General features: G+C 43.2%; 3 protein-coding genes across 3 annotated transcripts; 1 reads left to right on the forward strand and 2 right to left on the reverse strand.

Annotated features, from left to right (window-relative positions):
- Positions 1-266: 266 nt before the first annotated feature.
- Positions 267-1,442, reverse strand: LOC138186235 (mitochondrial intermembrane space import and assembly protein 40-B). The gene is made up of 2 exons (XM_069125864.1): positions 1,424-1,442; positions 267-1,198 (listed from the first exon to the last, which is right to left on the reverse strand). The coding sequence occupies exon 2, from the start codon at positions 1,180-1,182 to the stop codon at positions 709-711; it is 474 nt and encodes a 157-aa protein (XP_068981965.1). The 5' UTR covers positions 1,183-1,198; positions 1,424-1,442; the 3' UTR covers positions 267-708.
- Positions 1,443-5,944: 4,502 nt separating this feature from the next.
- LOC138186133 (centrosomal and chromosomal factor) lies at positions 5,945-17,981 on the reverse strand. The gene is made up of 2 exons (XM_069125689.1): positions 8,180-17,981; positions 5,945-8,003 (listed from the first exon to the last, which is right to left on the reverse strand). Exon 1 carries the CDS (start codon positions 16,541-16,543, stop codon positions 14,909-14,911), a length of 1,635 nt encoding a protein of 544 aa, XP_068981790.1. The 5' UTR covers positions 16,544-17,981; the 3' UTR covers positions 5,945-8,003; positions 8,180-14,908.
- Positions 17,982-19,021: 1,040 nt separating this feature from the next.
- Positions 19,022-21,578, forward strand: Xbp1 (X box binding protein 1). The gene is given in 4 exon segments (XM_069125693.1): positions 19,022-19,554; positions 20,010-20,256; positions 20,259-20,510; positions 20,781-21,578. Coding segments are annotated over 4 exon segments (1,407 nt in total). The 5' UTR covers positions 19,022-19,282; the 3' UTR covers positions 21,417-21,578.
- The last annotated feature ends 179 nt before the right edge of the window (positions 21,579-21,757 follow it).

Genomic DNA, 21,757 nt, shown 5'->3' on the forward strand with positions numbered 1-21,757 from the left:
GGCGTGGTGGTAGAGGTTGTATACACGAGACCGACTATCCCAAGGGTTGGAACGAAAGAGGGGAGGCCGTAAAGTTGACGTCACAACACAGGTTCCATCTTTCTCGTAGAGGAAGATCGCACCGCCATCAAACGGCCGTGACGTCAACCATTTTGTTGCCGCGCTATAAAGTAGGACATTCAAAACTTGATGTCACAATAAGAAAAAATTATCTCTCTTCCTAACTTGTGCGTCACAAGTGAAAGAAGAAGACAATAATGTATTAATTCGAGGAACTATTTATTATTTATTACGCACAAAGTATGTACAATCGATTGAGATACAGTGAACAAAAGCGAGAAATAAAACTAATAATTGCATGTTTAAATAATTTGCTTTAACTTTTAAATGAAAAATAATATGTATATCTGCCTGATGAGGTTTAGATTTCTTGAAATAAAATGAAAGTTACAGTCAAATAGATTGGTTTCTCCTCCTTAATAACATGTTGTAAATGTTGTGAATATCGTGAATTATTGTACTAGAGGTTAAAAAACAGATAGGTAAAAAGCAGCATTTAGGAGTACTTTATTTTGTACAAGAATGCTTTCTTACACAACCTATTTTTTATAAAATTATCAGAGATCTTCTTTCATTAAGTCTTGGTGAAAATTTACTCTCACTATGCTACGCAAATACATTCATTATTTATTCACTGGCAACAAATGTTCACTTAACATTAGATTGTTCTATTCCCGTTCCAATACTGGATGTACGGGGTAACTCTTTTACTTTTGATTCTAAGTGAGAATCTTTGTTATCGACCTCTAAATTTTTTTTATGCTCGTCCATTGGATCTTCGCCATCTTCCAAATCCTCCAAAGATCCTCCTCTCTTTCCATATAATGCTGGATATTGTACCATGCATGTTTGCATGGTTTTAAATGCATTGTAACAGTCTGAACCTTTCGGTTCTGCAGTTGAGTAATGGAAACAAGAAAAGGCCTCACGGAATTCCAAACCACATGGTCCAGTAGCCATACCTCCCAAACATGGACAATTCCAATTAATTTCTCCGCCGGATAATAAGAGACCAGGACTTGGTTCTGGTTCTGGAAGTTCTATTTTACTAGGCGTTGCATGATCTTCCTTTGAAGCAAAGATTATAGTATCTTTACCTTCTTTGTGGATGAATGGCATCATTAACTAATTCATAAAAATGCAAAAGGCAAAGATATGAACTTTTTCTTTAAAAAAGAAAATAAAAATAAATAATGTTGAATTTTTCCAAATTCAATTTGTTCTAAATCTTTGTACTTTAATGTTGATAATTCCGACTATTTGCACTAAATGATAATAAATTTGCCGAAGCACGATGAATAGCATAGATGCAAGTATGTCCTTCGTATTTTCCAGCTACGACTAAAGCTGCCCGAAGACGTACATAACAATCATCAGTGCACCTTAAAACACATCTGTGTTCCTTTGAATCAAATTTTAGGATATCTATGGTACCCTTGGTTCCTTCTTCACCGAACAATTGTTTTATTGATTGAAGAATGTTCTTCTTTAGATAAACCTCTGTGATTTCAAGACTAGGGCTATCTGGCAGTATTCTACAAATAAAAAAACATATTCTGAGTATACAGATTTTTCCTTATAAATGTAAAGTATAGTCACTGGAGTTATGAATAGAAGGACAAATCGCATAATCTACAAATTACAAATGAAAAATAATTTCATCAGATTGCACAGTAAACGAATATAATTAAATCACAAAAGTAAAAAATGTAAATTATGAATGAAATAGAGTACATTTTCTTAAAATAAGATAGATAACTGTATTTTCAAAACGCATGTACTTAATTAACTCTTTAACTTTTTACTGCAATTTTTATCCATATAGATTATATCATTCTCGAAATCTAGGTTAGGTTATATGTGTAAAGATAAAGATCTTAAAAACTGATTGAATGTACTAACAGAGAAATGTCTAAATAATACATAGTACACACAACACTAACTCGCGACTCACATTTGACATCTACGAATTTAAAACAGCACTTCTGAAGATGTTCCGTACAAATACTGCGGCACTTCGTTCATGCCTTTCCAGCAAAGCTAGAACAACGCATTGTGCAAAGAATAGATGGCGCTGTAAGTCGGTGACATCGCAATTTTTAACTTCAAGTACTGTATTTTATTATCAGTACCTGATTTTTTATGATATATTGTCATGCGTTAATTTTCAATCGGAACTATAGTAATAAGAAAAGTATACTATCTTGAAAATTATTATCTAGAAATACTTATAGGGGAATTTTGAAAGAACGGTATAACTGACTATAAACGTTATCCAATGAAATGATTGGATTCCTAGGAAATGTCTTAATGCGATTGCTAGTTATAAAATGGTTATACAAATTCAAGGCAGTCGATAAACTAGCCTTTATCCTGCGAAATTCTGCAAGACATTAGGATGGATAAAGACTTTGTCGACATAAACCTAAAGCGTCTTATATATCAATAGTTAACCCTCATTCTATCTTTAAAATCTTGTCAACTAAAAATTTTAAATCTTAATTTATGATCTCTTAATGACATAAGGCAGTACGTATTCGTTTTCTTTCATAAAATGGTAATTTACTACATATTTCCCAATTAATAACTTTCTAATACGTTTAACAATGATTTCGGTAAATCCTTTAATGCGTCAGTATCTTTAAATAATAACAAACGAAATTAAAAACTAATTAAATCGAGAGTTTAGGAAATTATTTTAACTGGACTCGAAAGCGCAACTTCTTCGCGCAAGGTCAATGCTAATGTCAATAGCCAAGGTTAAAAGCGGTTACAAAGAGAACTTTAAACTTTCACTGAAAGTAGCTACATTTTTATAACATTTTAGTAGTTTCCTGATTGTAAAAAAGGTGAAGTTATCTTGTTCATTTTTTCTTTCTCTATCTTTTACCGTATCATGGGATTATATTGCTGATATCGGAGGAGAAAAAAAACGATCGTGCATTGTGACGTTGAACCCTAATATCGATTGAGACATGAAAGAAGAACGGAAGTACATTAGATTTCGTACTTGCTGTAACATTTACGCTTCTCTTTTGACACTCGGAACATCTGTCCTCCTTTTCTTCAATACCGACTGATTTTGACAAATTCAGGGATACATTCGAATGTGCGATCTACGAAAGAATTAATGCTTAGGTTACCTGGAGCATTATTCGAGTCTCTGATCAATTGCGAATCCAGCGACTGGGCTGTCCAAGACCCTTGTGCTTATCCTTTTCACTGTTCCATGTGGGTCCTGTATACGAGGCCTTCGCATTGGCGTAACGCGAAAAGAATAGGACTAAAGCATCATCTTACATAAATCAGCCATACAGACCAAAAATTTTTGTTTTATGGTACAAACCTGAAAAATCCTTTTATTATTGGGACCGTCATTACGCTATTGATTCGGTCATGGGATTTCCATTATTCCATGCAGACTATTTATATAGGGGCTAATCCGATGATGTAGAAGGGCGGAGGCACTCTCGTAGAGTGTTTTACTGTTTAAGTTTTAGTGTTTGTACTAAAAATGGATAGACTTTCTCGTTTCTCCATAAACTTCTAGGATACCTGGCGAAAATTTGCGAGTAAAAGAATACCTTTTACTCGACGAAAATTTGCGAGTAAAAGAATATCTTTTACTCGGCGAAGAAATGGACAAGTCAAGCAAAGAATGGTACATATACGATGGCCGGAATGTGTGGCGTAGCAACTTGCGGTGCGCTAAAAGGAAATCGCAGGAACATGTGAAAATTTACAACTCGAAAATATCGATGCGCTTTACGTGTTACGCTCTCTGGCCATCTTTCTAGCCCCATTGCAGCTGGAGATGCAATCAAACCGGACTTCTTTTATTTAAGGAGACGATCGATGATGCGATGCTTGAAACACGCGCGCGTGTGCATCAAAAACCCTGAGTTTTAATTTCGTTCGTACATAACGTATCAATTGTGAAAAAGCATGTATACGTGGAACGCATAAACATACGCTCGTATAACGCGTATCATATACAACTACATAAGTCCTGCATTTGCTAGCGCGATAATGAAATTTTTAAATGACAACATTTTACGTTTTATTGGTCACAAGTGATTCGATAGATTTTATGAGGAAATTTATGGAAGTTTTGGAAAATACGTTTCGCGATACGCGTCTGCGAAACGTTGCAGAATAATCTACAATTCCCCCTTAGCGACTATAATTTCGTATCGAGTTCGATAGAAACGTGTCATCGAATACAATAGAAGACTAATGACGTCACGGCAACTATACTACGGAAAGTGGTGTATTCGCCGGAATGTCATGAATAACAAAGAATCGTAAAGTCATCGTATTTATACGGCTGTATTTAATCGCGGACTCGTCGATACTTTCAAAAAAATAAAAAAAAAAGTAGAAAAAGAAGAAAGCATTCGCAACGAAATATTTCACGCGCGATGGAACATTATCGGGCGAGGCTCTCACTGAAAAACAATGCATGGTATCAGACCGAAGGAATGTTAAATAGAATGAAACGTCATGACAAAAATAATGGCAACAAAAGGTTGAAATTGCACCAGGAAGCGTGGTTCCTGTACTTCATTGTGACTGCCCGGGGTCGCACACCTTCTGTATGCAAGTTTATTCAGTTTGAACGGGAGGTTACGCGCTCAAAGGTTAAAAGATCTTGCACCTACCGTGCGTAAACGCTTTTAAAATACACGTGATATACCATGCGACATTTCTCTTTTCTTTCCTTTTTTTACGACATGGAAAATCGTAATTCAATGTCCAGACTACCGGGATGGCGCATAATTTATTTGATGAGCGCGTGCGCGTTACGCAATCCATCGAGAATGAGGAAAACGGAAGAAGACAGCAAGATGCAACGAAAATAAGAACATTCCTCATGATCATTAAACTCCGTACCTACACGAGCCGCCGATGGGACTGGTTCTCCTTGACGATACCGCACGCGTCATATTGCCGTTAGTAAAATCTGTCGATTCAGTTCTCTGAAAATCACTGTTACAAACGATCTCCCCTTCTTTCTGTTGCCTCCCAGTTTCACGATAGGCGACAAGCGACAACACAAGCGTGTCTTTCTTTCGCACCCTACACGCTGTGTCACCGTAGGAGTCCAAGAACCACGATGGACAAGGAGTCATTCTCAGTGCAGATATTTTGCACAGCCAAACTTGATTAGCATGTGTATAAAGTGGAAACAAGATGGAACTAGAAATGAATAGTAGTAGAAGTTGTTTTAACATGAAATATAAATATATTTGGGTGGTATTGTACAGTCAGTGATTCGTTCGTATATACAGAATTATGTACATGCCGAACAGTACGTCCTCGAATACTCTGCGCGTAATCTCACACATGCATACATTTGACGAATCGGTCGACCCACACGTGTTTTTTTTCTGAAATAGCCATCTATTCACTCGGATCCACACATCCATCTCATCCATTTCTTGGATCCGCAAATCTCTTTCTCTCTCTCTTTCTCTCTCTCTCGCGCTCTGGATTTTCTTTTTTTTATTATCCTGTGTTTTTATAAGCCCAACGGTATTTCCTTTGGCGGTCGTTTACAATTTCAATGTTGCGATTAATTAGGACGTCGGCCGCCGGACAATTCCTTTCTACGAGTACACTGGCGCCTTTTTGCGAGCTTTTTATCGCTTGATTTCCTTTTTCTCAGTCTAAGGTCAACCTAAGCGGATTTTTTTGATCATTTACTGTCGTTATTTCATTACTTTTTTCTTCTTTACGTAACTCGTCTTTTTTTATCTTTAGCCTGCAATTTTTTATCATTTATTTACTGTTACAGAACTACTTGTTACTTGTATTTTTATTTTTATTTTTTTTGCTTTTTAGTCCGCGTTACAAACCACAACGAGGTATCGTTACTTTAGACTTCATGACTACAGTTAAGAGAATAAGCGTAGAAATGTATCACACTAGAGACTTGTACATTATCTTAAATGCGTAGGTATGTTCTGTTTTTTTTTCATTTTCTTTTTACTGATAATACAGTAGTAGTTGGTTAGCTAGCTTTACCCCCCAGAAAACGAAGATCCCGTAGTCGTTCGAGAACCGAGGAGAGGATCGTCAAACGCCGAGCGCGTCTACGACGGCAATGGCGGCGATGGATAAACAAGGCGACACACGTGGCGCGTTTAGCAAAAGGTAGACGCTCGGCGCGCACATATAAACATTTTACTCACACTCATGCATTCTCTCTCTCTCTCTCTCTCTCTCTCTCTCTCTCTCTCGTAAAAGCTCTCCAAAGTCCTACACACAACACCATGACGGGAAGAAATAACAGGCGCTTCGGCTCGAATTTTAACGAACGATCGAGCAAAGTAAACATACACGCGCACACACGCCGCTCTAACGAACGCTCCAGCCAACAGACACGCGGTAGGTAGTGGCTTCAGCGATCAGAAACTTTCGATTAATCACGAAATCAAGGAACTAGAAGGAGAACAATCGCTCGTTAAGTTACACGCTTTTGGTGCAAACAGTCGGAGAAACGTAGGAAGCGAACAAACGGCACGTGGGGTCCAACCGTGGCCGCGCAAAGAGAAAGACTTTGTCTCCGGCAAATCGATCGTTCGCCACGTCGATGAGCCGTATCGCGATAAAGAGAGCCATTTCTTCCTTTCTTTCTCTCCTTTTTTTTTTCATTCGAAAGAATGCGATCGAACCAGTGGGACACGGCTGTCTATTTGATAGAAACCCATTCCTTCGTCCTTCTTTAAAATCGAAGGAGGAAAGGAAAAATGTCGGTTCTTGAAGATGAAAAAGAAGGATATAGGAAGAAGGTATAGGTAGTAAAAATAGGAAAAGGAAGAGAGAAATAACAGGGAGAAACGTCGCGGAGGCTGTCAAACGGAAGAGGCACACGGTATGGTATCGATTGGCCGGAGAGGCAGGCCTCGGGTCGCTCCAGGGGCGTATTCAGTTGTCCCGTTTCGTGCTCGACTTTTGCGGTGGTAATTTTTGCCAGCTTGTCGCGAGTAAAGGATCGATCGTCGAGAGTTCGTCGAAGCGGAGATGGCAGACTGAGGGCGTGGTCCATCGTTTCGAATCGTTCGAACTATCCATAGATAGACAGAGTAACCTATAATATCCTGACGTCCGTGACACATGGACGTGTGTCTCTCCTCTTTATGGCCACGCGGTGCTCATTCCAGGATCGAGACTCTCCACCCTCTGATTCTTTCTTTCTTGCGCGCGTTATGGTCTATCTATCGCTTATGCCGCTATCTCCCCTCGAGTTCAACTATCGCAAGACCGCAACAACCCCCTGGCACGACTATGTTTTCGACACAACTCCACCGTATATACCAGAGAGATTCGAGCGATTCGGTTGCAGAGACGATGATATTGCTTTTGCTGTAACGACGCGATCGAAATATCGAGAATTCGCGAGTGCAAAAAATTCACAAAGAGACGAGATAGAACGTATCGTAGAATAGGATGGAGAAAAAGAAAGAGTATCGCAGGATGGATGGATCGAGATTGAAAAAGATTCGGTAACTCGAAGCGAATTATAGGGGTAAGGAAGGAGTGGCGTGCTCGGCTGAGATCGAGCCGTGCCCCCGTATATAAACCGGGTACGCGCTGAAGCGCGTACAAAGAATAGCGTAAAATAGCGTACGTTATATTTGCCGAATCAGCTGGTGTACTCTGATATAGGAACAATTCGTGCGTCAGAGGTGGGTAGGGTCATTGTTAGATGCATACCGCGCAGCTTCTTAAGTGCTTTTCATTCGCCGGCTGACAGCACACAGTCCTCTCTACCTCTCTCTGTTCCTGCTCGAAGGCTAAGATCTGGGCCTGGTCGGAGAGAGAGATCATTCATCGAGAGAGGGGTAGACGATTTAAGAAAAATTCACGTAGAGCCGAGAAGGTGGTCCACCCACGGTGAGGCCCGCACGAGGAGCGCACATTGTAATTCGGGGTCTCGGCTGGAAGCAGAGAGAGGATCGTGGATCAAAAATGGCTTCGGGTCGGTCTTTATACAGCCGGTGCTTTCTGGCGTGCAACTACCTGCCAGAGAGCCACGGTTGGCACACGGCTCGTTCGCTCGTTCGCTGCTTCGCGTCCCTTTGCAAGAGAGTTTTACCTTTACCACACCACGTACCTGGCCAACCAGCCGGTCGCTCGCTAGCTCGCTCGCTCGCTCGCTCGTTCATTCGCTCGTTCACCCGTCCATCTACACGCTCCGTCGTCGTTTCTGCCCCAGTGTTCCTGGACCGGGTGTTCGGAGGGGTCCAGAGTTCCACAGAAAAAGCCTTGGGTATATCTTTACGAGCGGAGCCATAAAAGCCGTAGGAGTTCGTCGGTTTCTCGATTAACTCTCGCGGGGTATGGATCGTGTTCGACCGGCTACGATCCTTATTGTCGTGTATATTCTTCAAGCCCGTATAATGCATGAACGGAAGAACTACCGTCCTTCGAAACACCCAGTCATCTCGTCATCGTCATTGTCATCGTAATCGTCATCGTCTCCGTAGTCATTGTCAGTTTCTAAAAGATGGAGCCGAGAGGACATCGATGATTTTGATTTCCCCCATCAAATTTTTCTCATCTCTATTTTGTCGTTTCACTTCTTTCCCTACATTTGTTTCAATCTCGTCATGTCTTACCAAAATGTCTCTTTTGGTCGCCTTTTTCTATGTCCTTTTTTGTTAACCATGTCTACCTTCGAGTGGTCTCCTCGCTTATCTGAATCATCTCGTCCGCGACAACAACGAGATCTCATCGTTTGTTTCGTAGCAGCCTCGACGATCTGCTGTACCCCTCTTCTGCCCTTCTACATTCTCTTTTCCTATTCTTTTTCCTCTTCCCTTTGCTCAGGTATCATATACATGGGATGTGTGTGTGTGTATGTGTGTGTGTGTGTGTGCGTGCGCGCGCGCCTGTCTGTCTGCTGCGTGTTCGTTCACATATGTTGCTATCGGTTCACAGTGAAGAATGGAAAAAAATGATTTTCCTTTCTTTTGATAAATCACAATCAATGAGGACTTAACGTCACCGGGTTGGATCGATACATTTCTCTAAGTTGTCCTCTGCGATCTATCCGCTCGCACATTATATTATACACACGCTCGCTCGCAATGCGCGAATAGTTTCCGTTTAAGAAAGCGCTACACACAGCGCCCTTCTTTTTCTCTCTTCGTCTTTCTCCTTCATCTCGCTGAACGCACACGTTATACGCGCTCTTTCCGATCGATCGTTATCTATATATCCCCCGTTCTTCTTCGTTTCGCTCGTTTTTCTCTGCCGCCGGACTCGTGATCGCGTAACTCTACTCGCTGGATGCCGCGATCGAGCAACTTATCTCAGCCGCGATCCCCTTCTTCTTTAATACTACATAATTATACACAGGATTAGGCGTTTCGTTATTCATTCAGTCGAAGTGTAAGTGAGGGCGCTAGCTCGTTTAATATATTAATTATTTGAGGCAGTTTACGTCATTTTGTTTAAGGCCGAGTTAATAGTAGTGAACTATGTTTTTTGAGAAGGTGTACGCACGCGTTTAAGCCGCGCCGCGCCACGCCATTCTTCGTAGCTGATTCACGGTGAACGGACAACCAGGAGGAGTATGCACCACTTTGTGTCCCTGGTCTGCTGTCTTGCGAAAATCCACTGGCAATTTAATTTAATTTCGAACGGCTGATGAATACTCTTTTTCTCGTTGGGAACAGGAACCCGTCGGGGCCCCTCGCCATCGAAAGTGGCATACTTCGAGCTCTCTTATCTTTAACGGGCCTCTTTTTCTCGTTTCCTCTTTCCTTGTTGTCCGTCGAACGTGAATCGAGCTTTTATCCGATGCGCGTCTACTGTATACGCACAAAAGTACGTTCGTATATAGTGGAGGGCGAGGCACGTTCGAGCACAGATTCTCTATTTTTCTTTCATTTCTTTCGCTTCTTTTCATCTTTCTCTTTCATTCTTTCTTTCTCTCTCTCTCTCTCCATCAAACGACGCGATGCACACGTATCTCGAGAATAAGCTTGACCGTATATTTTACGTATAGTTCGTTACGCGCGACGTAGGACAAAATATTTGATGCCAGACTTTTTTTTCTTTTTCTCGTACCCGCTTACGGAGGAAGCACGTTTTATTACAGAGTAAATATATGCCTTGTTCTCGCCGACTACAAACGCGATAAGCAACTGAAGAAGAACTGTTTTTGCGGATCGATCGAAAGAAAAAGAAAAAATAAAAGGGAAACGGAGAAATAAGAGAGAGAAACAAAAGAAAAAACGAGAAGGAAAAGGGGTAAAGGAACACTGAACGGAGAAAATAATCGGTTCGGTGTACAAATGCATTCACTGAATGCAACGTTAAATAAAAAAATTACCGGAACGACCGCACATGCCGTGTATTATTTCCTTCGAGTTACACACGTGTCGCGTCGTGTTCAGTTGTGTGGGATTGTGTGTACTCTGGCTGTCTCGGTGGGTACGTTCACATTCGCTCTTTATAACGTAGAACCAGCGGACGCACGATGCTCTTTGAAAATATATCTTCGATCGCAACGTTCCTAACCTAATTGAACGCAACACGGTAGAATAGAGAGACCGAGGATGAAATTTCAGTGGAACGGAAAGAGATTTCGCCACCACAGAACCACGAATAACCGTGTGTTCCGTGAGAAGAGGAGAATCGTGAAATCGAACACAAAAAAAAAAAGGGGGCGACTGGTGATGCACGTTGTGCACGCGTATCTAGAGAGATCGAGCTGATGGCAACTTTCAACAACTGGGAGAGAAGAGGAGCGCCTCTATCGCGTTATCTCCCCTAGAAGATGCGCGCAGCCCGGAAAGTCGTTCGACGTTCCCCTTACGTAATGTTCCTAGGTTTTTTCTCAGATAGTAATAACGATAATACTTGATCGATGTAAACGGTGAATTCACCTGGGGTACGATGATATAAATGTAAAGAGTAATACTGACACGGAAAGAAAAGTTTGTACAAGCGTTCGGCAGAAATATGTAAACATTTTGGAATAATTGAACAGCAGAGGCACATGAGGGACAGAATACGTTACAAAAAAAATGTGTTTGGCACACGAAACATCGTTCAAGAGTTTACTCGCATATGTTTCTCATGAATCGCGTAATCATCAACGGCGAGGCACTTTTAAGCGTCGATCCCTGATATACGCGAGGTGAAAAGTTAAAGGCGTAACTCTCGATCGTATCAGCCGCTACTCTGCTTGACATTCGACCGTGTCTCGTCGTTGCGACGCTACAATGCCCCCCCGACCAACGGAGTTTCGTTCGTTCCTTCGTTCGCTTGCTCGTTCGCGAGGCCCCCTTTTTTTCTTCTTCTTTCGACACACCGACCGACGACAATCGAATTCTACGAGCGTACCCTTTGCATAGTAAGCGGTTCACGATAAACGATGGAACATACGACGGAACATACAACGAAACATACGACGAATAGGAGAAGACGAGAGGAAGTTATGTATGTATATACAGGTTGATGGCAGATTACGAAGAAGCTAGAGAAATTCAATGGAAGGAGGGAAAGGAATGCTATTTCTAACCTGTCGATGTTTAACGTTTCAATATTCTAATGCCATTTGAGAAAATTATCTATATAAATATTCGATTAGATCGTTCAACTTTAACTAACTAAAACATATGGTTGAAATTTTGTTGCAAGATTTGTTGATTTATAGGAATTTGCAGAGAAGCAGAAGAAAGAGTAACGCGAAAAGCTCCTGCCGTCGACGATACGTCGGACCACAGTCCAAGTAACTCTATTTAGGCCCTGTATCCGTTTAGCCTTCCCTCTACTTTGCCGCTAAGAGGATCGTTCCCTTTGAACGAGCAAAAACACCGGGGCGGAAATGCTCGGCCGAGATGGACGGCGGAGGGTAAGTGGTGCCAGGAACGAACTCTGCTCTCGACAACCGGGTCGTCTCTGCCAACAAATTTTACCAGGAACGAAGTGACTACACACACGAAGCTGAAAATTTCTACGTGGCCTCCGTGTTTCGATTTGGAACGACATTCGAATCAGGATTCGATGCGTGAACCATTGTACCCGATGTCGATTTAACATGCTACAAGGCCGAAACGAACGTTGTGAAAATCCGTTGCTGGGGAACGAGGGATCGTACGAAAGTGGAATGCTCCGCGAGGAATAGTTTCGTGGACGTAATGTGAAATTTAAAAATAACGTTCCGACGAATTTTTTTTCTCTACCGACCGTGGAAGAGGAGCGAAAAAGACGGCTAGAAAACCGACAAACGAGCCGGTGAAACCTTTTCAAAGTCACTAGCCAACGTTTCTGCTTGCGACGCTTCCTAATTACCTGATGTCGACGTCACATTATATAACGAGTTCGACGGGGGTTTCAACGAGGCACAATAATGCCCTCCTTCCTTCCACGTCGTATAAATATCTATCAGTGGATGAAGTTTAACCCTCTGACGAGCGGGCGTCCGATCTATAACTAGGAAACGTATTTACTATCGACCCGGTTGTGCACGAAGAAGCTACGATTGCGCCTGGTCTATTTGATTCAACTACATCGAACCCTATACGTGTCGCGTCAAACGCAGTACGCGTTAGAAACGCGATGCGCACTTTCCCCTCCATCCTCATGTATACCTCCGTCGTTTTATTCAAATCAATTCCACGAATCACTTTTCGGAGAGACGTCGCACAAAAGTACGCATTTCCTACAAAAATAAACGTTCCTCCGCGAGCAGTCTTGTCAGCGCACCCTTCGAGGAACGGAGTTTAACGAATTCCGCAAAACGGTAGGGAAAACAGATCGTTAAAGTCAGCCACACGCTATAACTTCGAGGGCGAGAGCTAGACACAAATTTACGAAACGAGATTTATTAGATCTATCGAGAAGCTATATAGTTTCCTGTTATCGAACGTAAAAAAGTGCCTTCCGTGACTTTCATATTTTTTTTTTTTATTTCGGTATCCGACGAGTAGAACGCAGGAGGTACTTTCCATCTAATTTCCCCGAAACTCTCCTCATTTATTCATTTTCGCAAGGCTCCGCGAGGCGCGACGAGTGGAAATCATAGGAGTCAGAATCGCACAGGTTCGCATTAGCGACTGTTAATCTAACGTCCATCCTATGCACATGGTCGTCAGTGTTTTCGGAGTACGAGTCGACGCATCCTGCTCCCTCCGATGCGTGCGAGCCGTCTCTCGGTTTCGTCTCTGCCGATCCCCATCTTGACCGCGCCCCCTTCGCGTCTGGTCTGGTCGCGTCCCTCGTTCTCCTCTCGTCCCGTAACCGCCCAGATCCGTTCCGTCCCGTCCCGTGTGCCGTCCCCGTCCCGTTCGTCCCGTCCCGACCCGTCCCGACTCGTCGTCTCGTTTCGCCTCGTCTCGCTTCGTCTCGCTTCGCCACGGCTCGCCCGTACCGCCGGTGCGGTCGTGCGGTCACGTTGATCGATCGTTACCGTGTAACGAAATACGGTCCCCGTCCGTTTCTCCTTGAGCGCGCTCTTTGAAAAGGGCGCAGGACAAAAAAGAAGAAATCCTGCCCCGGCTCGGACCTCGAGTTTCTAGAGATGTTCCCGACGAGAAACCGACAGAGACGGAGAAAAAGACAAAGAGAGGGCCGCGGAGAAACGAATAACGCTAGAGAAAGACAGAGAACAGAGTCATTCGTGGTGGAGAAAGGGCGAGAGGGACGTTCCGCTAGAGAAGGACAACTGCAATCGCGGCACACCGCCGTTTCCTGTGTGCGCTTGCATCGCGAAATGAAAAGCAGAATCGAGAAAAACTAGCACTGTACATATGGTCTATTTGGCAAAGATGCGCTTGCACCCTGTTGGGTAACGTTCATTCGTGAGGTTGCGTTCGGATTTTGGCACTTGCGATTGCGATGATTGTCGATCCGGTTTGGGTACATCAGTAAGCGGAGAAGACAGATGGTTGAAGCGAGGATGTTGTAAAGCTTAGAGGATGGCAAAATATCGGCAAGGAAAGTTCCAACTATGAATCGCGTAAATCGTTAGAAAAAATATCTAATGTTATAAGTACATACATGAGGGAATCGATCGTAAACCTTAAAAATACTATTGTCGATCTATGTATTCGCGATCCGCTGGTATTTGAGAGCCGATGATGGGAAAAAGAGCGCAAGGGCCGCCGCTACGGCGGTGGTATACAACGAGAGACGACCGCGTGTACATGATGTTTGCCCGGCGAAGAAAGGCATCCGAGTTTCAGGAATTTACGCGAAGAAAACTCATGGTCTCTCTCTATGCCTGAAAGTGAGCGCCGGTTAAAAATACAAAGAGCCTAAGCAAATGGATTTTTATACCTGAACATAATGTACACGTATCGCAGGTGGATGAAATCGCTCGATGCGTATAGACGGACGACCATTTCAGTTGCTGGTACTTCCCTCCATCTGTCCCTGGCTCGAACGTATATCTGTGTGTGACGGTGATAGTAGTGATGATGGTGTGTATGCGTCGTGTGTTTATTCTGTGGGTTTCTGCTCGTCCGTTCGTCCGGCCACCCGCACACTGCTGCCAACAACGGAGAGCACGGCACGTACGGTCGTTGCGTCGACGACGATACGTACATAGACGTATATACGTATGCATACAGATCCATGTATATACAGTGGAATATACACGTAGATAGAAGTAGCGCGTACGTCGCAGAGATAGATGTATCCCGAGTGTACTAGGCAGAGTTTAGACCAACCCGTATGCTCTTTAACGAGTATGGAAGATAAGTCGTACAATAGGGAAGAGAGAGCACACAGCTTTGCAGCCGGATTAGGTGAATAAATGAACGGTGGTGGCAACGGGGTCGGTCTCGAACGGGTTAACGTTGGTGCTGCTGCCGATGCCGGTGGACACCTAACTCTGCGGCAAAAGCGCATGATAACCGGGCGTTTCGTAAAAACCGGCTGCCTGGAGGGCGTGTAGCGAGGTCGCGTGATGCCTGTGTATCGTACTCGCGTATACGCTGGAAACGCCGCTAGAGGAAACGCCGCTGGAAGCACCGATCGACGTCGAGGAGGAAGAAGAGGACGAGGAAGATGAGGAAGAAGCCTGCTGACCAACGTGTGACGCTGTACGTGACAGTAACGTCGCCGACGGCCGTCTATACGGGTGATGCCCGACAACCGAGGCCGTCGCTGCTCGCAGATGACTCGACGAATTCGAACTCGCGTTATACGTCTGTTGATACGTCTGCCGTAGAATGCCAGAGATCGACGTGGCCGTCGGCGTCACTGACGAGGAGGAACTTCGGTCGCTTTGGTGAGGTTGATGATGAAGTTGATGAGTTGTTCGATGTTGCTGTGTCGCTTGCTGCTGTGGTTGTTGCTGCTGCCGATGCTGATGATTGTGAGCGCGCATCGCGCGAAAGTAGTGCTGATAAATACCTGATATGACTGCTTTTTCATCAGCAGAAATCAGTTCGGTTCCGGAGGAGGTCGACGTAACCGAACTAGCTTGCTGCTGCTGCTGCTGCGGTTGCTGTTGACCGTGATGGGGGTGAGCGTGAGGACGATGATGATGATGGTGAGTTTGTTGCTGTTGCTGCGGCGGAGGCGGCTGCGGCGGTTGTTGTTGCTGCGGATGATGACGTCTTTGTTGTTGTTGTTGGGAGAGAGTCGCGGCGGCGTTTAGAGCCGCACGATACGAAGCTGCCATGGCCGCAGCGGACATTTGACCGGTTGTAGAAACTAAATTCGATCCGGAATCGGCTGTTGAGACAACGGCTGCGGTTGCCGATAAGACAGCCGCAGCTGCGGCGACAGCAGAACTCGAAGATGACACGGTCGAGGTAGAAACGGCGGCAACCGTAGACGAGGATGCGACAACGGACGCAGTGGAGGACACGGACGCGGAGACTGTGGCCGCGTTGGCAACGACTGCGGCGGCTGATGCACTTCGCCTGCTGCTTCGCCTAGAGGATGAAATCGGCGCGTTCGCTGGCGGTGGTAGATTGTTGACAAAAGGACTTCTCCTCTCGCGTTCGGCGCGTCGGTAGTAGCACGGATGTATCATAAGAAGGGGTTCGCCTCCGCCAGGCGGTGGTTTTGCCTGGCTGGGTAGCTCATACTCGACGCTGCAATCGACGTGGAGCGGTTGCGAGTAGTCCTTGTAGTCCTTGTAGGTGGTGACCGCAACCGCAGCGGCTGCCGCCGCGGCCGTCGCTGCGGCCGTCGCGGCCGCAACAGCTGCCGCGGTCGCGGTGGCGGCGGTCGGGTTCGAATTCGTGCTGGAGCCGACGTTAGCGGCAGCAGCAGCAGCGGTGGTGTTGTCGACAATACCGGTCGATGCGGCCGGTAGGACGGTTTGCTGTCCGGTTGGGCCCGTCGCAGCAGCCGTGGCAGCCGCGGCGCCGCCGCCGCCGGTAGACCCGCCGGCGATTCCATGATGGTGATGGTGATGGTGATGATGATGGTGGTGGTGATGGTGATGACCGTGTCCATGCATAGCGGCACCTACCACCACTTCCTTTTCGTAGCAGGCAGCGGCCATGTTGGAAACCTCCTACTATCCAGGCTTCCGTCGCCGAACCGTCCCTTCTTGCACGCCCGCTGACCAACGACCCACCTCGAACGCTAGGCTCTCATTTCGTGGGATCCTCGTGATTATTCTCCCCGATGACGACCACGATCCTTTGCTCTCCGTCTCGCCCAGCGTTGAGATTACCCGATCTTTTGTTACACAGCCGGAGACGCGAGTTCGCGATCCTCCGGCACTTTTTTCTTTTCCTTCCTTTCCTCAACTAACCCTCTTCTTTTCTTTCTTCTTCTTCCTCCTCTTCTTTCCTAGATTTCTCTTCTCGCTTTGTTTTCTATCTCCTTTCGAATCGCATTTACCTGTGCGACTGTCTTAATGATTATAGCATTTCTCGCTGTCACAGACATACCTTGAAACGAGGCGAGAAAGAATGGTTACGGTTCATCGCAGTGAAAGAGGGTTGCCTTATCCAGGGGTTGGACCAATCAACTATTATATCCAACACCGAGGAAAGCCCTCGAGGCAGAAGCCCGCAATGTACAGCAATGAAACGGTTATTGCATATTTCGAGAAAGGGAAGGGAAAAAGAGTCCTAGGTAAAGAGCTTACAACCGACTATAAATTGAAACACTACCGGCCCTGACTCGTTCGACACCGGCTTCCTTGCAACATCGACTTTTCCCTTTTATGATCTTTTGTTTCTCGATGTATTTTTCTTCGATCTTTCGTCCCTACCTCCAAATTATTCCGTTTTCCTTTTATGAATGCGTATTTTATCCTCCCCTTTCCTTGCAATCTCTTGTTACGTAGGATTAATCTACTTCACTTTGTCACAAGCCGTTTGTATGTGTAATTCCGGGTGCTACATCTGTGTATTGTGTTTCCATTTAAATGATGCCATATTTTCACTTTAATGAATTTCCTCTTCGACCGCACGTTTTCGTTGATAAAGCTTTAAACTACGTTCGTGAGAACGCTAAACCGAATGGTGTATCAGACTCAGTAATACGGCTTAGACGTGATCCGGCTGGGCGTAACGTTTCGTTCGGTCGTTCGTTTCGGTAAGGCTGAAACACCCTAATACGCCGACGTCGTTTCGCAAATCTATCATGGACTTACATGTTCCATTTTTTACTCGGATTATCTGTCTTTCTTACACACAGCACACACAGCGGCACAAAGGAATATTCGACGACAGAGAACACGTTCAGGCTTCTTCAAAGGGGTACGCCATTGCTGCGCGTGTGTCAATTCGTCCGGCGTATCGGTTACTCGTACACACGCGGAGACTGCGCCTATGAACACTAATACATATACCGTACGCGATATATACATAAACTGCACAGCGTTGTAAGTGTAACTCGATTGTCTCGTACAGACTGCCGAGCTGCGACTGAAAGCCAAGTCCTGTCGAACCCTCGTGTCGGCTCGCCACATTTTGCAACGCCATCTTCCTTGCGTTGCTTCCTTCTTACTCATTCGATTCTGCTTCCTCGTCTACACCGTGTGGTCGATTTCGTAGATTAATGGCTAGTATCTATGAAATGCGACGCGCGATGCACCACCGGGATAGCCAACCTGACGTGCCCATTTAGTTTCCTTTCATGCAAAAATCTCTGATTGGTTTCTGCATCGGGAAATATAGTTTACATTTCCTACACATTGATTAAATTTTGCTATTGAATTCTAATATCTCCTAATAGTCACGCAAATAAAGTTGTCTTCTATTGAATTGTTTAAGTTCGTAGATGAACTTCTTGTTTGAATCGTATAGCTTTTTGTTTTCGACAATCTGCAATATTGACTGTTATGCAATACTCCATCTTTGTTCTGTTGATAAGTAGGTAATCTGTAATGTCTACACAGTAGATAGATGTCGCCACTCTACTGGCCACTGTAATAGCTTGAAAGTTTTTTCCGCATCTTTTTACAAGCCTATATTAAATGCATTTTATGTCAGTTATTTTACTTTGTTCTCTTGCTTATAAAATCCTGTATATCGTAATAAATTATAGTTTTTCCTCATATAGTCGTTTTCTCCTTTACAAATACGTTGAGATACGTAGCGTGATTAGAATTTCATTTACGTTCTTCACATATGCTCACTAGACATTCGATGAATATCTTACAAACATCAATGAAACTTTTAATTATATCTTCCATCAACTGTAAGTAATAAATTTCCCATTAAATGATGTAAGCTTTCTATAATTTAACGAGATTCGAAAAATAATATCAAAAGCTTATAGAATGACATCATAATTTTTACATAGAGAATGTTTCTAAGAGATTACAAGCATGGTAGTTTATAGGTAGAGTTTGTGTGGTAGGTGGAACCGCCGTAAAAAAAGCGATGCTATGTGAATGATGCGATAGTACCGTATGGGATGACGTCAGTGAGATGTAATTGTTGGTTCCATGTAGTAGTGGAAGAATATGTGAAGAAGCACGGACGCGACGACCAATAACGGTTCTCCACATGTAACGTTCCTGGTCTCAGCCAGTCATATTAAAGGCTGATGCAAGTGTGGTTCTAGGATATTCTGCAGTCACTCAAATGTTGCAGCTCGTCAGTACGATTACATCAGTTAGAAAAAGCGTACGGAGTTTACGTTCTGTCCTTCGGTGTTATGTATTGGATCAGTCGGTGTCCGGCACTCGGTGGTTCCAGAAGTTGGACAAACGATAGATAGGGGTGGTGAAGTTCTAAAGCAAGTGACAATAGTAAATCCATTCTATATTTTATGGCTGATTATGAGCGTACTGAAAAGTGTTATCATCACGTTGCCTAAAGGCCTGTCGTCGAAGACGCCTGGCGTTATATCGGCAACGGAATTAGCAAAATCTGTGCCGAAATTAAATTTTTCTGCTACCTTATTAACCGACAAAACGAGAATGGATCCAAAGAAAATGACTAAGCACGAGGAAATTCAGGATGACGGTTCATCGTTCAAAACAGATGTATGCGTTCGTGGAAAAAAACGGCGGCTAGATCACTTGACATGGGAGGAAAAACTACAGAGAAAGTACGCTGATAAGAAATGAAAATTATAAATAAAAATCAGAGTACATATATAGATACGTTATCGAAATATGATAAATCCATTTCCATTGATTTTTCGATTTAAAATTGAATTTTTCATATAATTTGATGATTAAAAAGAAGTATTTTAGTATGAAATAATTGAAGAAGGAAATATCTTAATCGAGCTTTCTACGATGTTTTCCAAGACATGAATAATATTAGTTTAACTGTTATGTTAGTTTAACTTAATTAATATTAGACTGCGTAGCTAATTTTATATTGATATTATTTTAACGTTCAAGAACTTGGCGAAATTACATATCGAATTTTAAAATTGATTTTTTATAAAAGGCGGCAAATGTCATGTTTATAATAATGTCCTATGTTTTTCGTTCATAATGTGATTAGAAAACATTCGAAACTAGTGTTGAATTAATCCGAAATGATATTTTATAGGAAATTAAAAAATAGGGTAGCAGCTCAAACCTCTCGAGACCGTAAAAAAGCGAAACTTGACGAATTGGAAGAAACTGTTCGAACTTTAAGGGAACAAAATGAACTGTTGACGCAAGAATGTTCGATGTTAAGATCGCAAAACGAAATATTAGTCACAGAAACGAAAAGATTGAGGAAGGAAAGAGAGACCAAGAACGCGGGAGAATTTGTTTGTTCCATGTGCCAGAGTCGTGTCGGCTGTGCTGTGTCCTCGCTGGGATCTACAGTGTCCCCCACTTACCCTCTGCAGCAGGGTGGAACAACACAGCTGGCATCGTCGCTGACGCTAACCCCAGGAGCAACAATTCTCCTGAAGATACTGACCATTTACCTCCTCTTGAAGAATTATTTGGCGACTTCCAAGGAGACGATTACATCGAACGACTTGAAGAACTTGCAGAAAGCCTTCTACGGGAGGTTACAGCAGAAGTGGAAGCAAATCCTCATAGGACAAATGAACAAGTGAGTATTATTGATCATTATTGATCTGTCAAGCAACTACTACATCATATAATTTAATTTTATTGCTTTAGACTTTAGAAATGAATGATTTGTTTGAAAGAATAGGAGCATTTTGATATATTCTGAAATCCATTGGAAATCATTGATTATTAATAATTAAGCTGCAAATCTTGAATATTGTTGAACATTTCATTCGTTTCTGAATTCATATTTTTCATTTGCAACTCAGTCTTCCTTTCGTTAATGACATAATGATTGTGTCTTGTGTAGGTGCCAGTTAAGGAAAATACCACTAAGAAATGTCACCATTCAAAAAGAATGGTGGGGCAGACATCAAAAGATGTGGAAACCAATGGAACCTGTAGAAGCATGAATACACATCAACCATGGCATTCTGTTTCTAGCACAGCCAGTACACCTTATACCACAAACACAACCGCACCTGCGTCAATAAAGTCAGAGGTCGAAGTAAAACAAGAAGTCGAAACACAGGAGTTAGACACTATTTATGGTACCTACGATGAGGCAACCAATTCCGTAATGATCATTTATCCAGGAGATGAAAGCAACGTAAGCATTCAAGAATGCGTTCAAGAAGTAGTTACGGACGGTATTTGTACGGATGGTGTTTGTTCGAACGAAGATTCAACGTGCATAACACCGAATTATTATTCCAATCAGTTATCACCATGTTACACAAATACGGATTCTATGTCGCCGGCGAGTATACATTCCGAAGATGTGGATGTTCATTACACACATACGAAATTAGATTCTAACGCGTCCGATTATGGATACGAATCGCACGGTTCTCCAAATTCTGATATGCGAGTTGAAAAAAGTAACATAGGTCTGTCGGATCTTTGGCACGAAAGTTTCTCTGAATTATTTCCAACATTAGCATGACAATTTCCTCAAAAAAGTAAATCCAAAAGACAATATCTGTGATACGCGTTAATCATACTTGCGGACTTGCGGGAAAGCATTCGTATGATTAGATAGTTATTTGTTATTTTCTTATTTTGCCGGCAAATAATATGTATAGCGCAAACTATGACACTTTATAAACCAATAGCACATCTAAGTGTACATTTCCATTCGTACTTTTATACGTGTATTCTTAAAGTTAAAACATTATAGTTTAAAACACATTTTTTCTGATTTATCTCGATATAGAGATTCGCACGGTAATGATAAAACACGGAATGAATGTTACTGTATATAGTATCTCTTAAATGTTTATTGAT

The sequence above is a fragment of the Bombus flavifrons genome, chromosome 13 (genome assembly GCF_040668555.2).
Source record: "Bombus flavifrons isolate JBK064 chromosome 13, iyBomFlav1_principal, whole genome shotgun sequence".
Taxonomy (NCBI): Eukaryota; Metazoa; Arthropoda; class Insecta; order Hymenoptera; family Apidae; genus Bombus; species Bombus flavifrons.

Bases quoted from the DNA above. Each gene is read 5' to 3' on its own strand.
- LOC138186235 (XM_069125864.1), bottom strand. From the start codon at position 1,182: ATGATGCCATTCATCCACAAAGAAGGTAAAGATACTATAATCTTTGCT.
- LOC138186133 (XM_069125689.1), bottom strand. From the start codon at position 16,543: ATGGCCGCTGCCTGCTACGAAAAGGAAGTGGTGGTAGGTGCCGCTATG.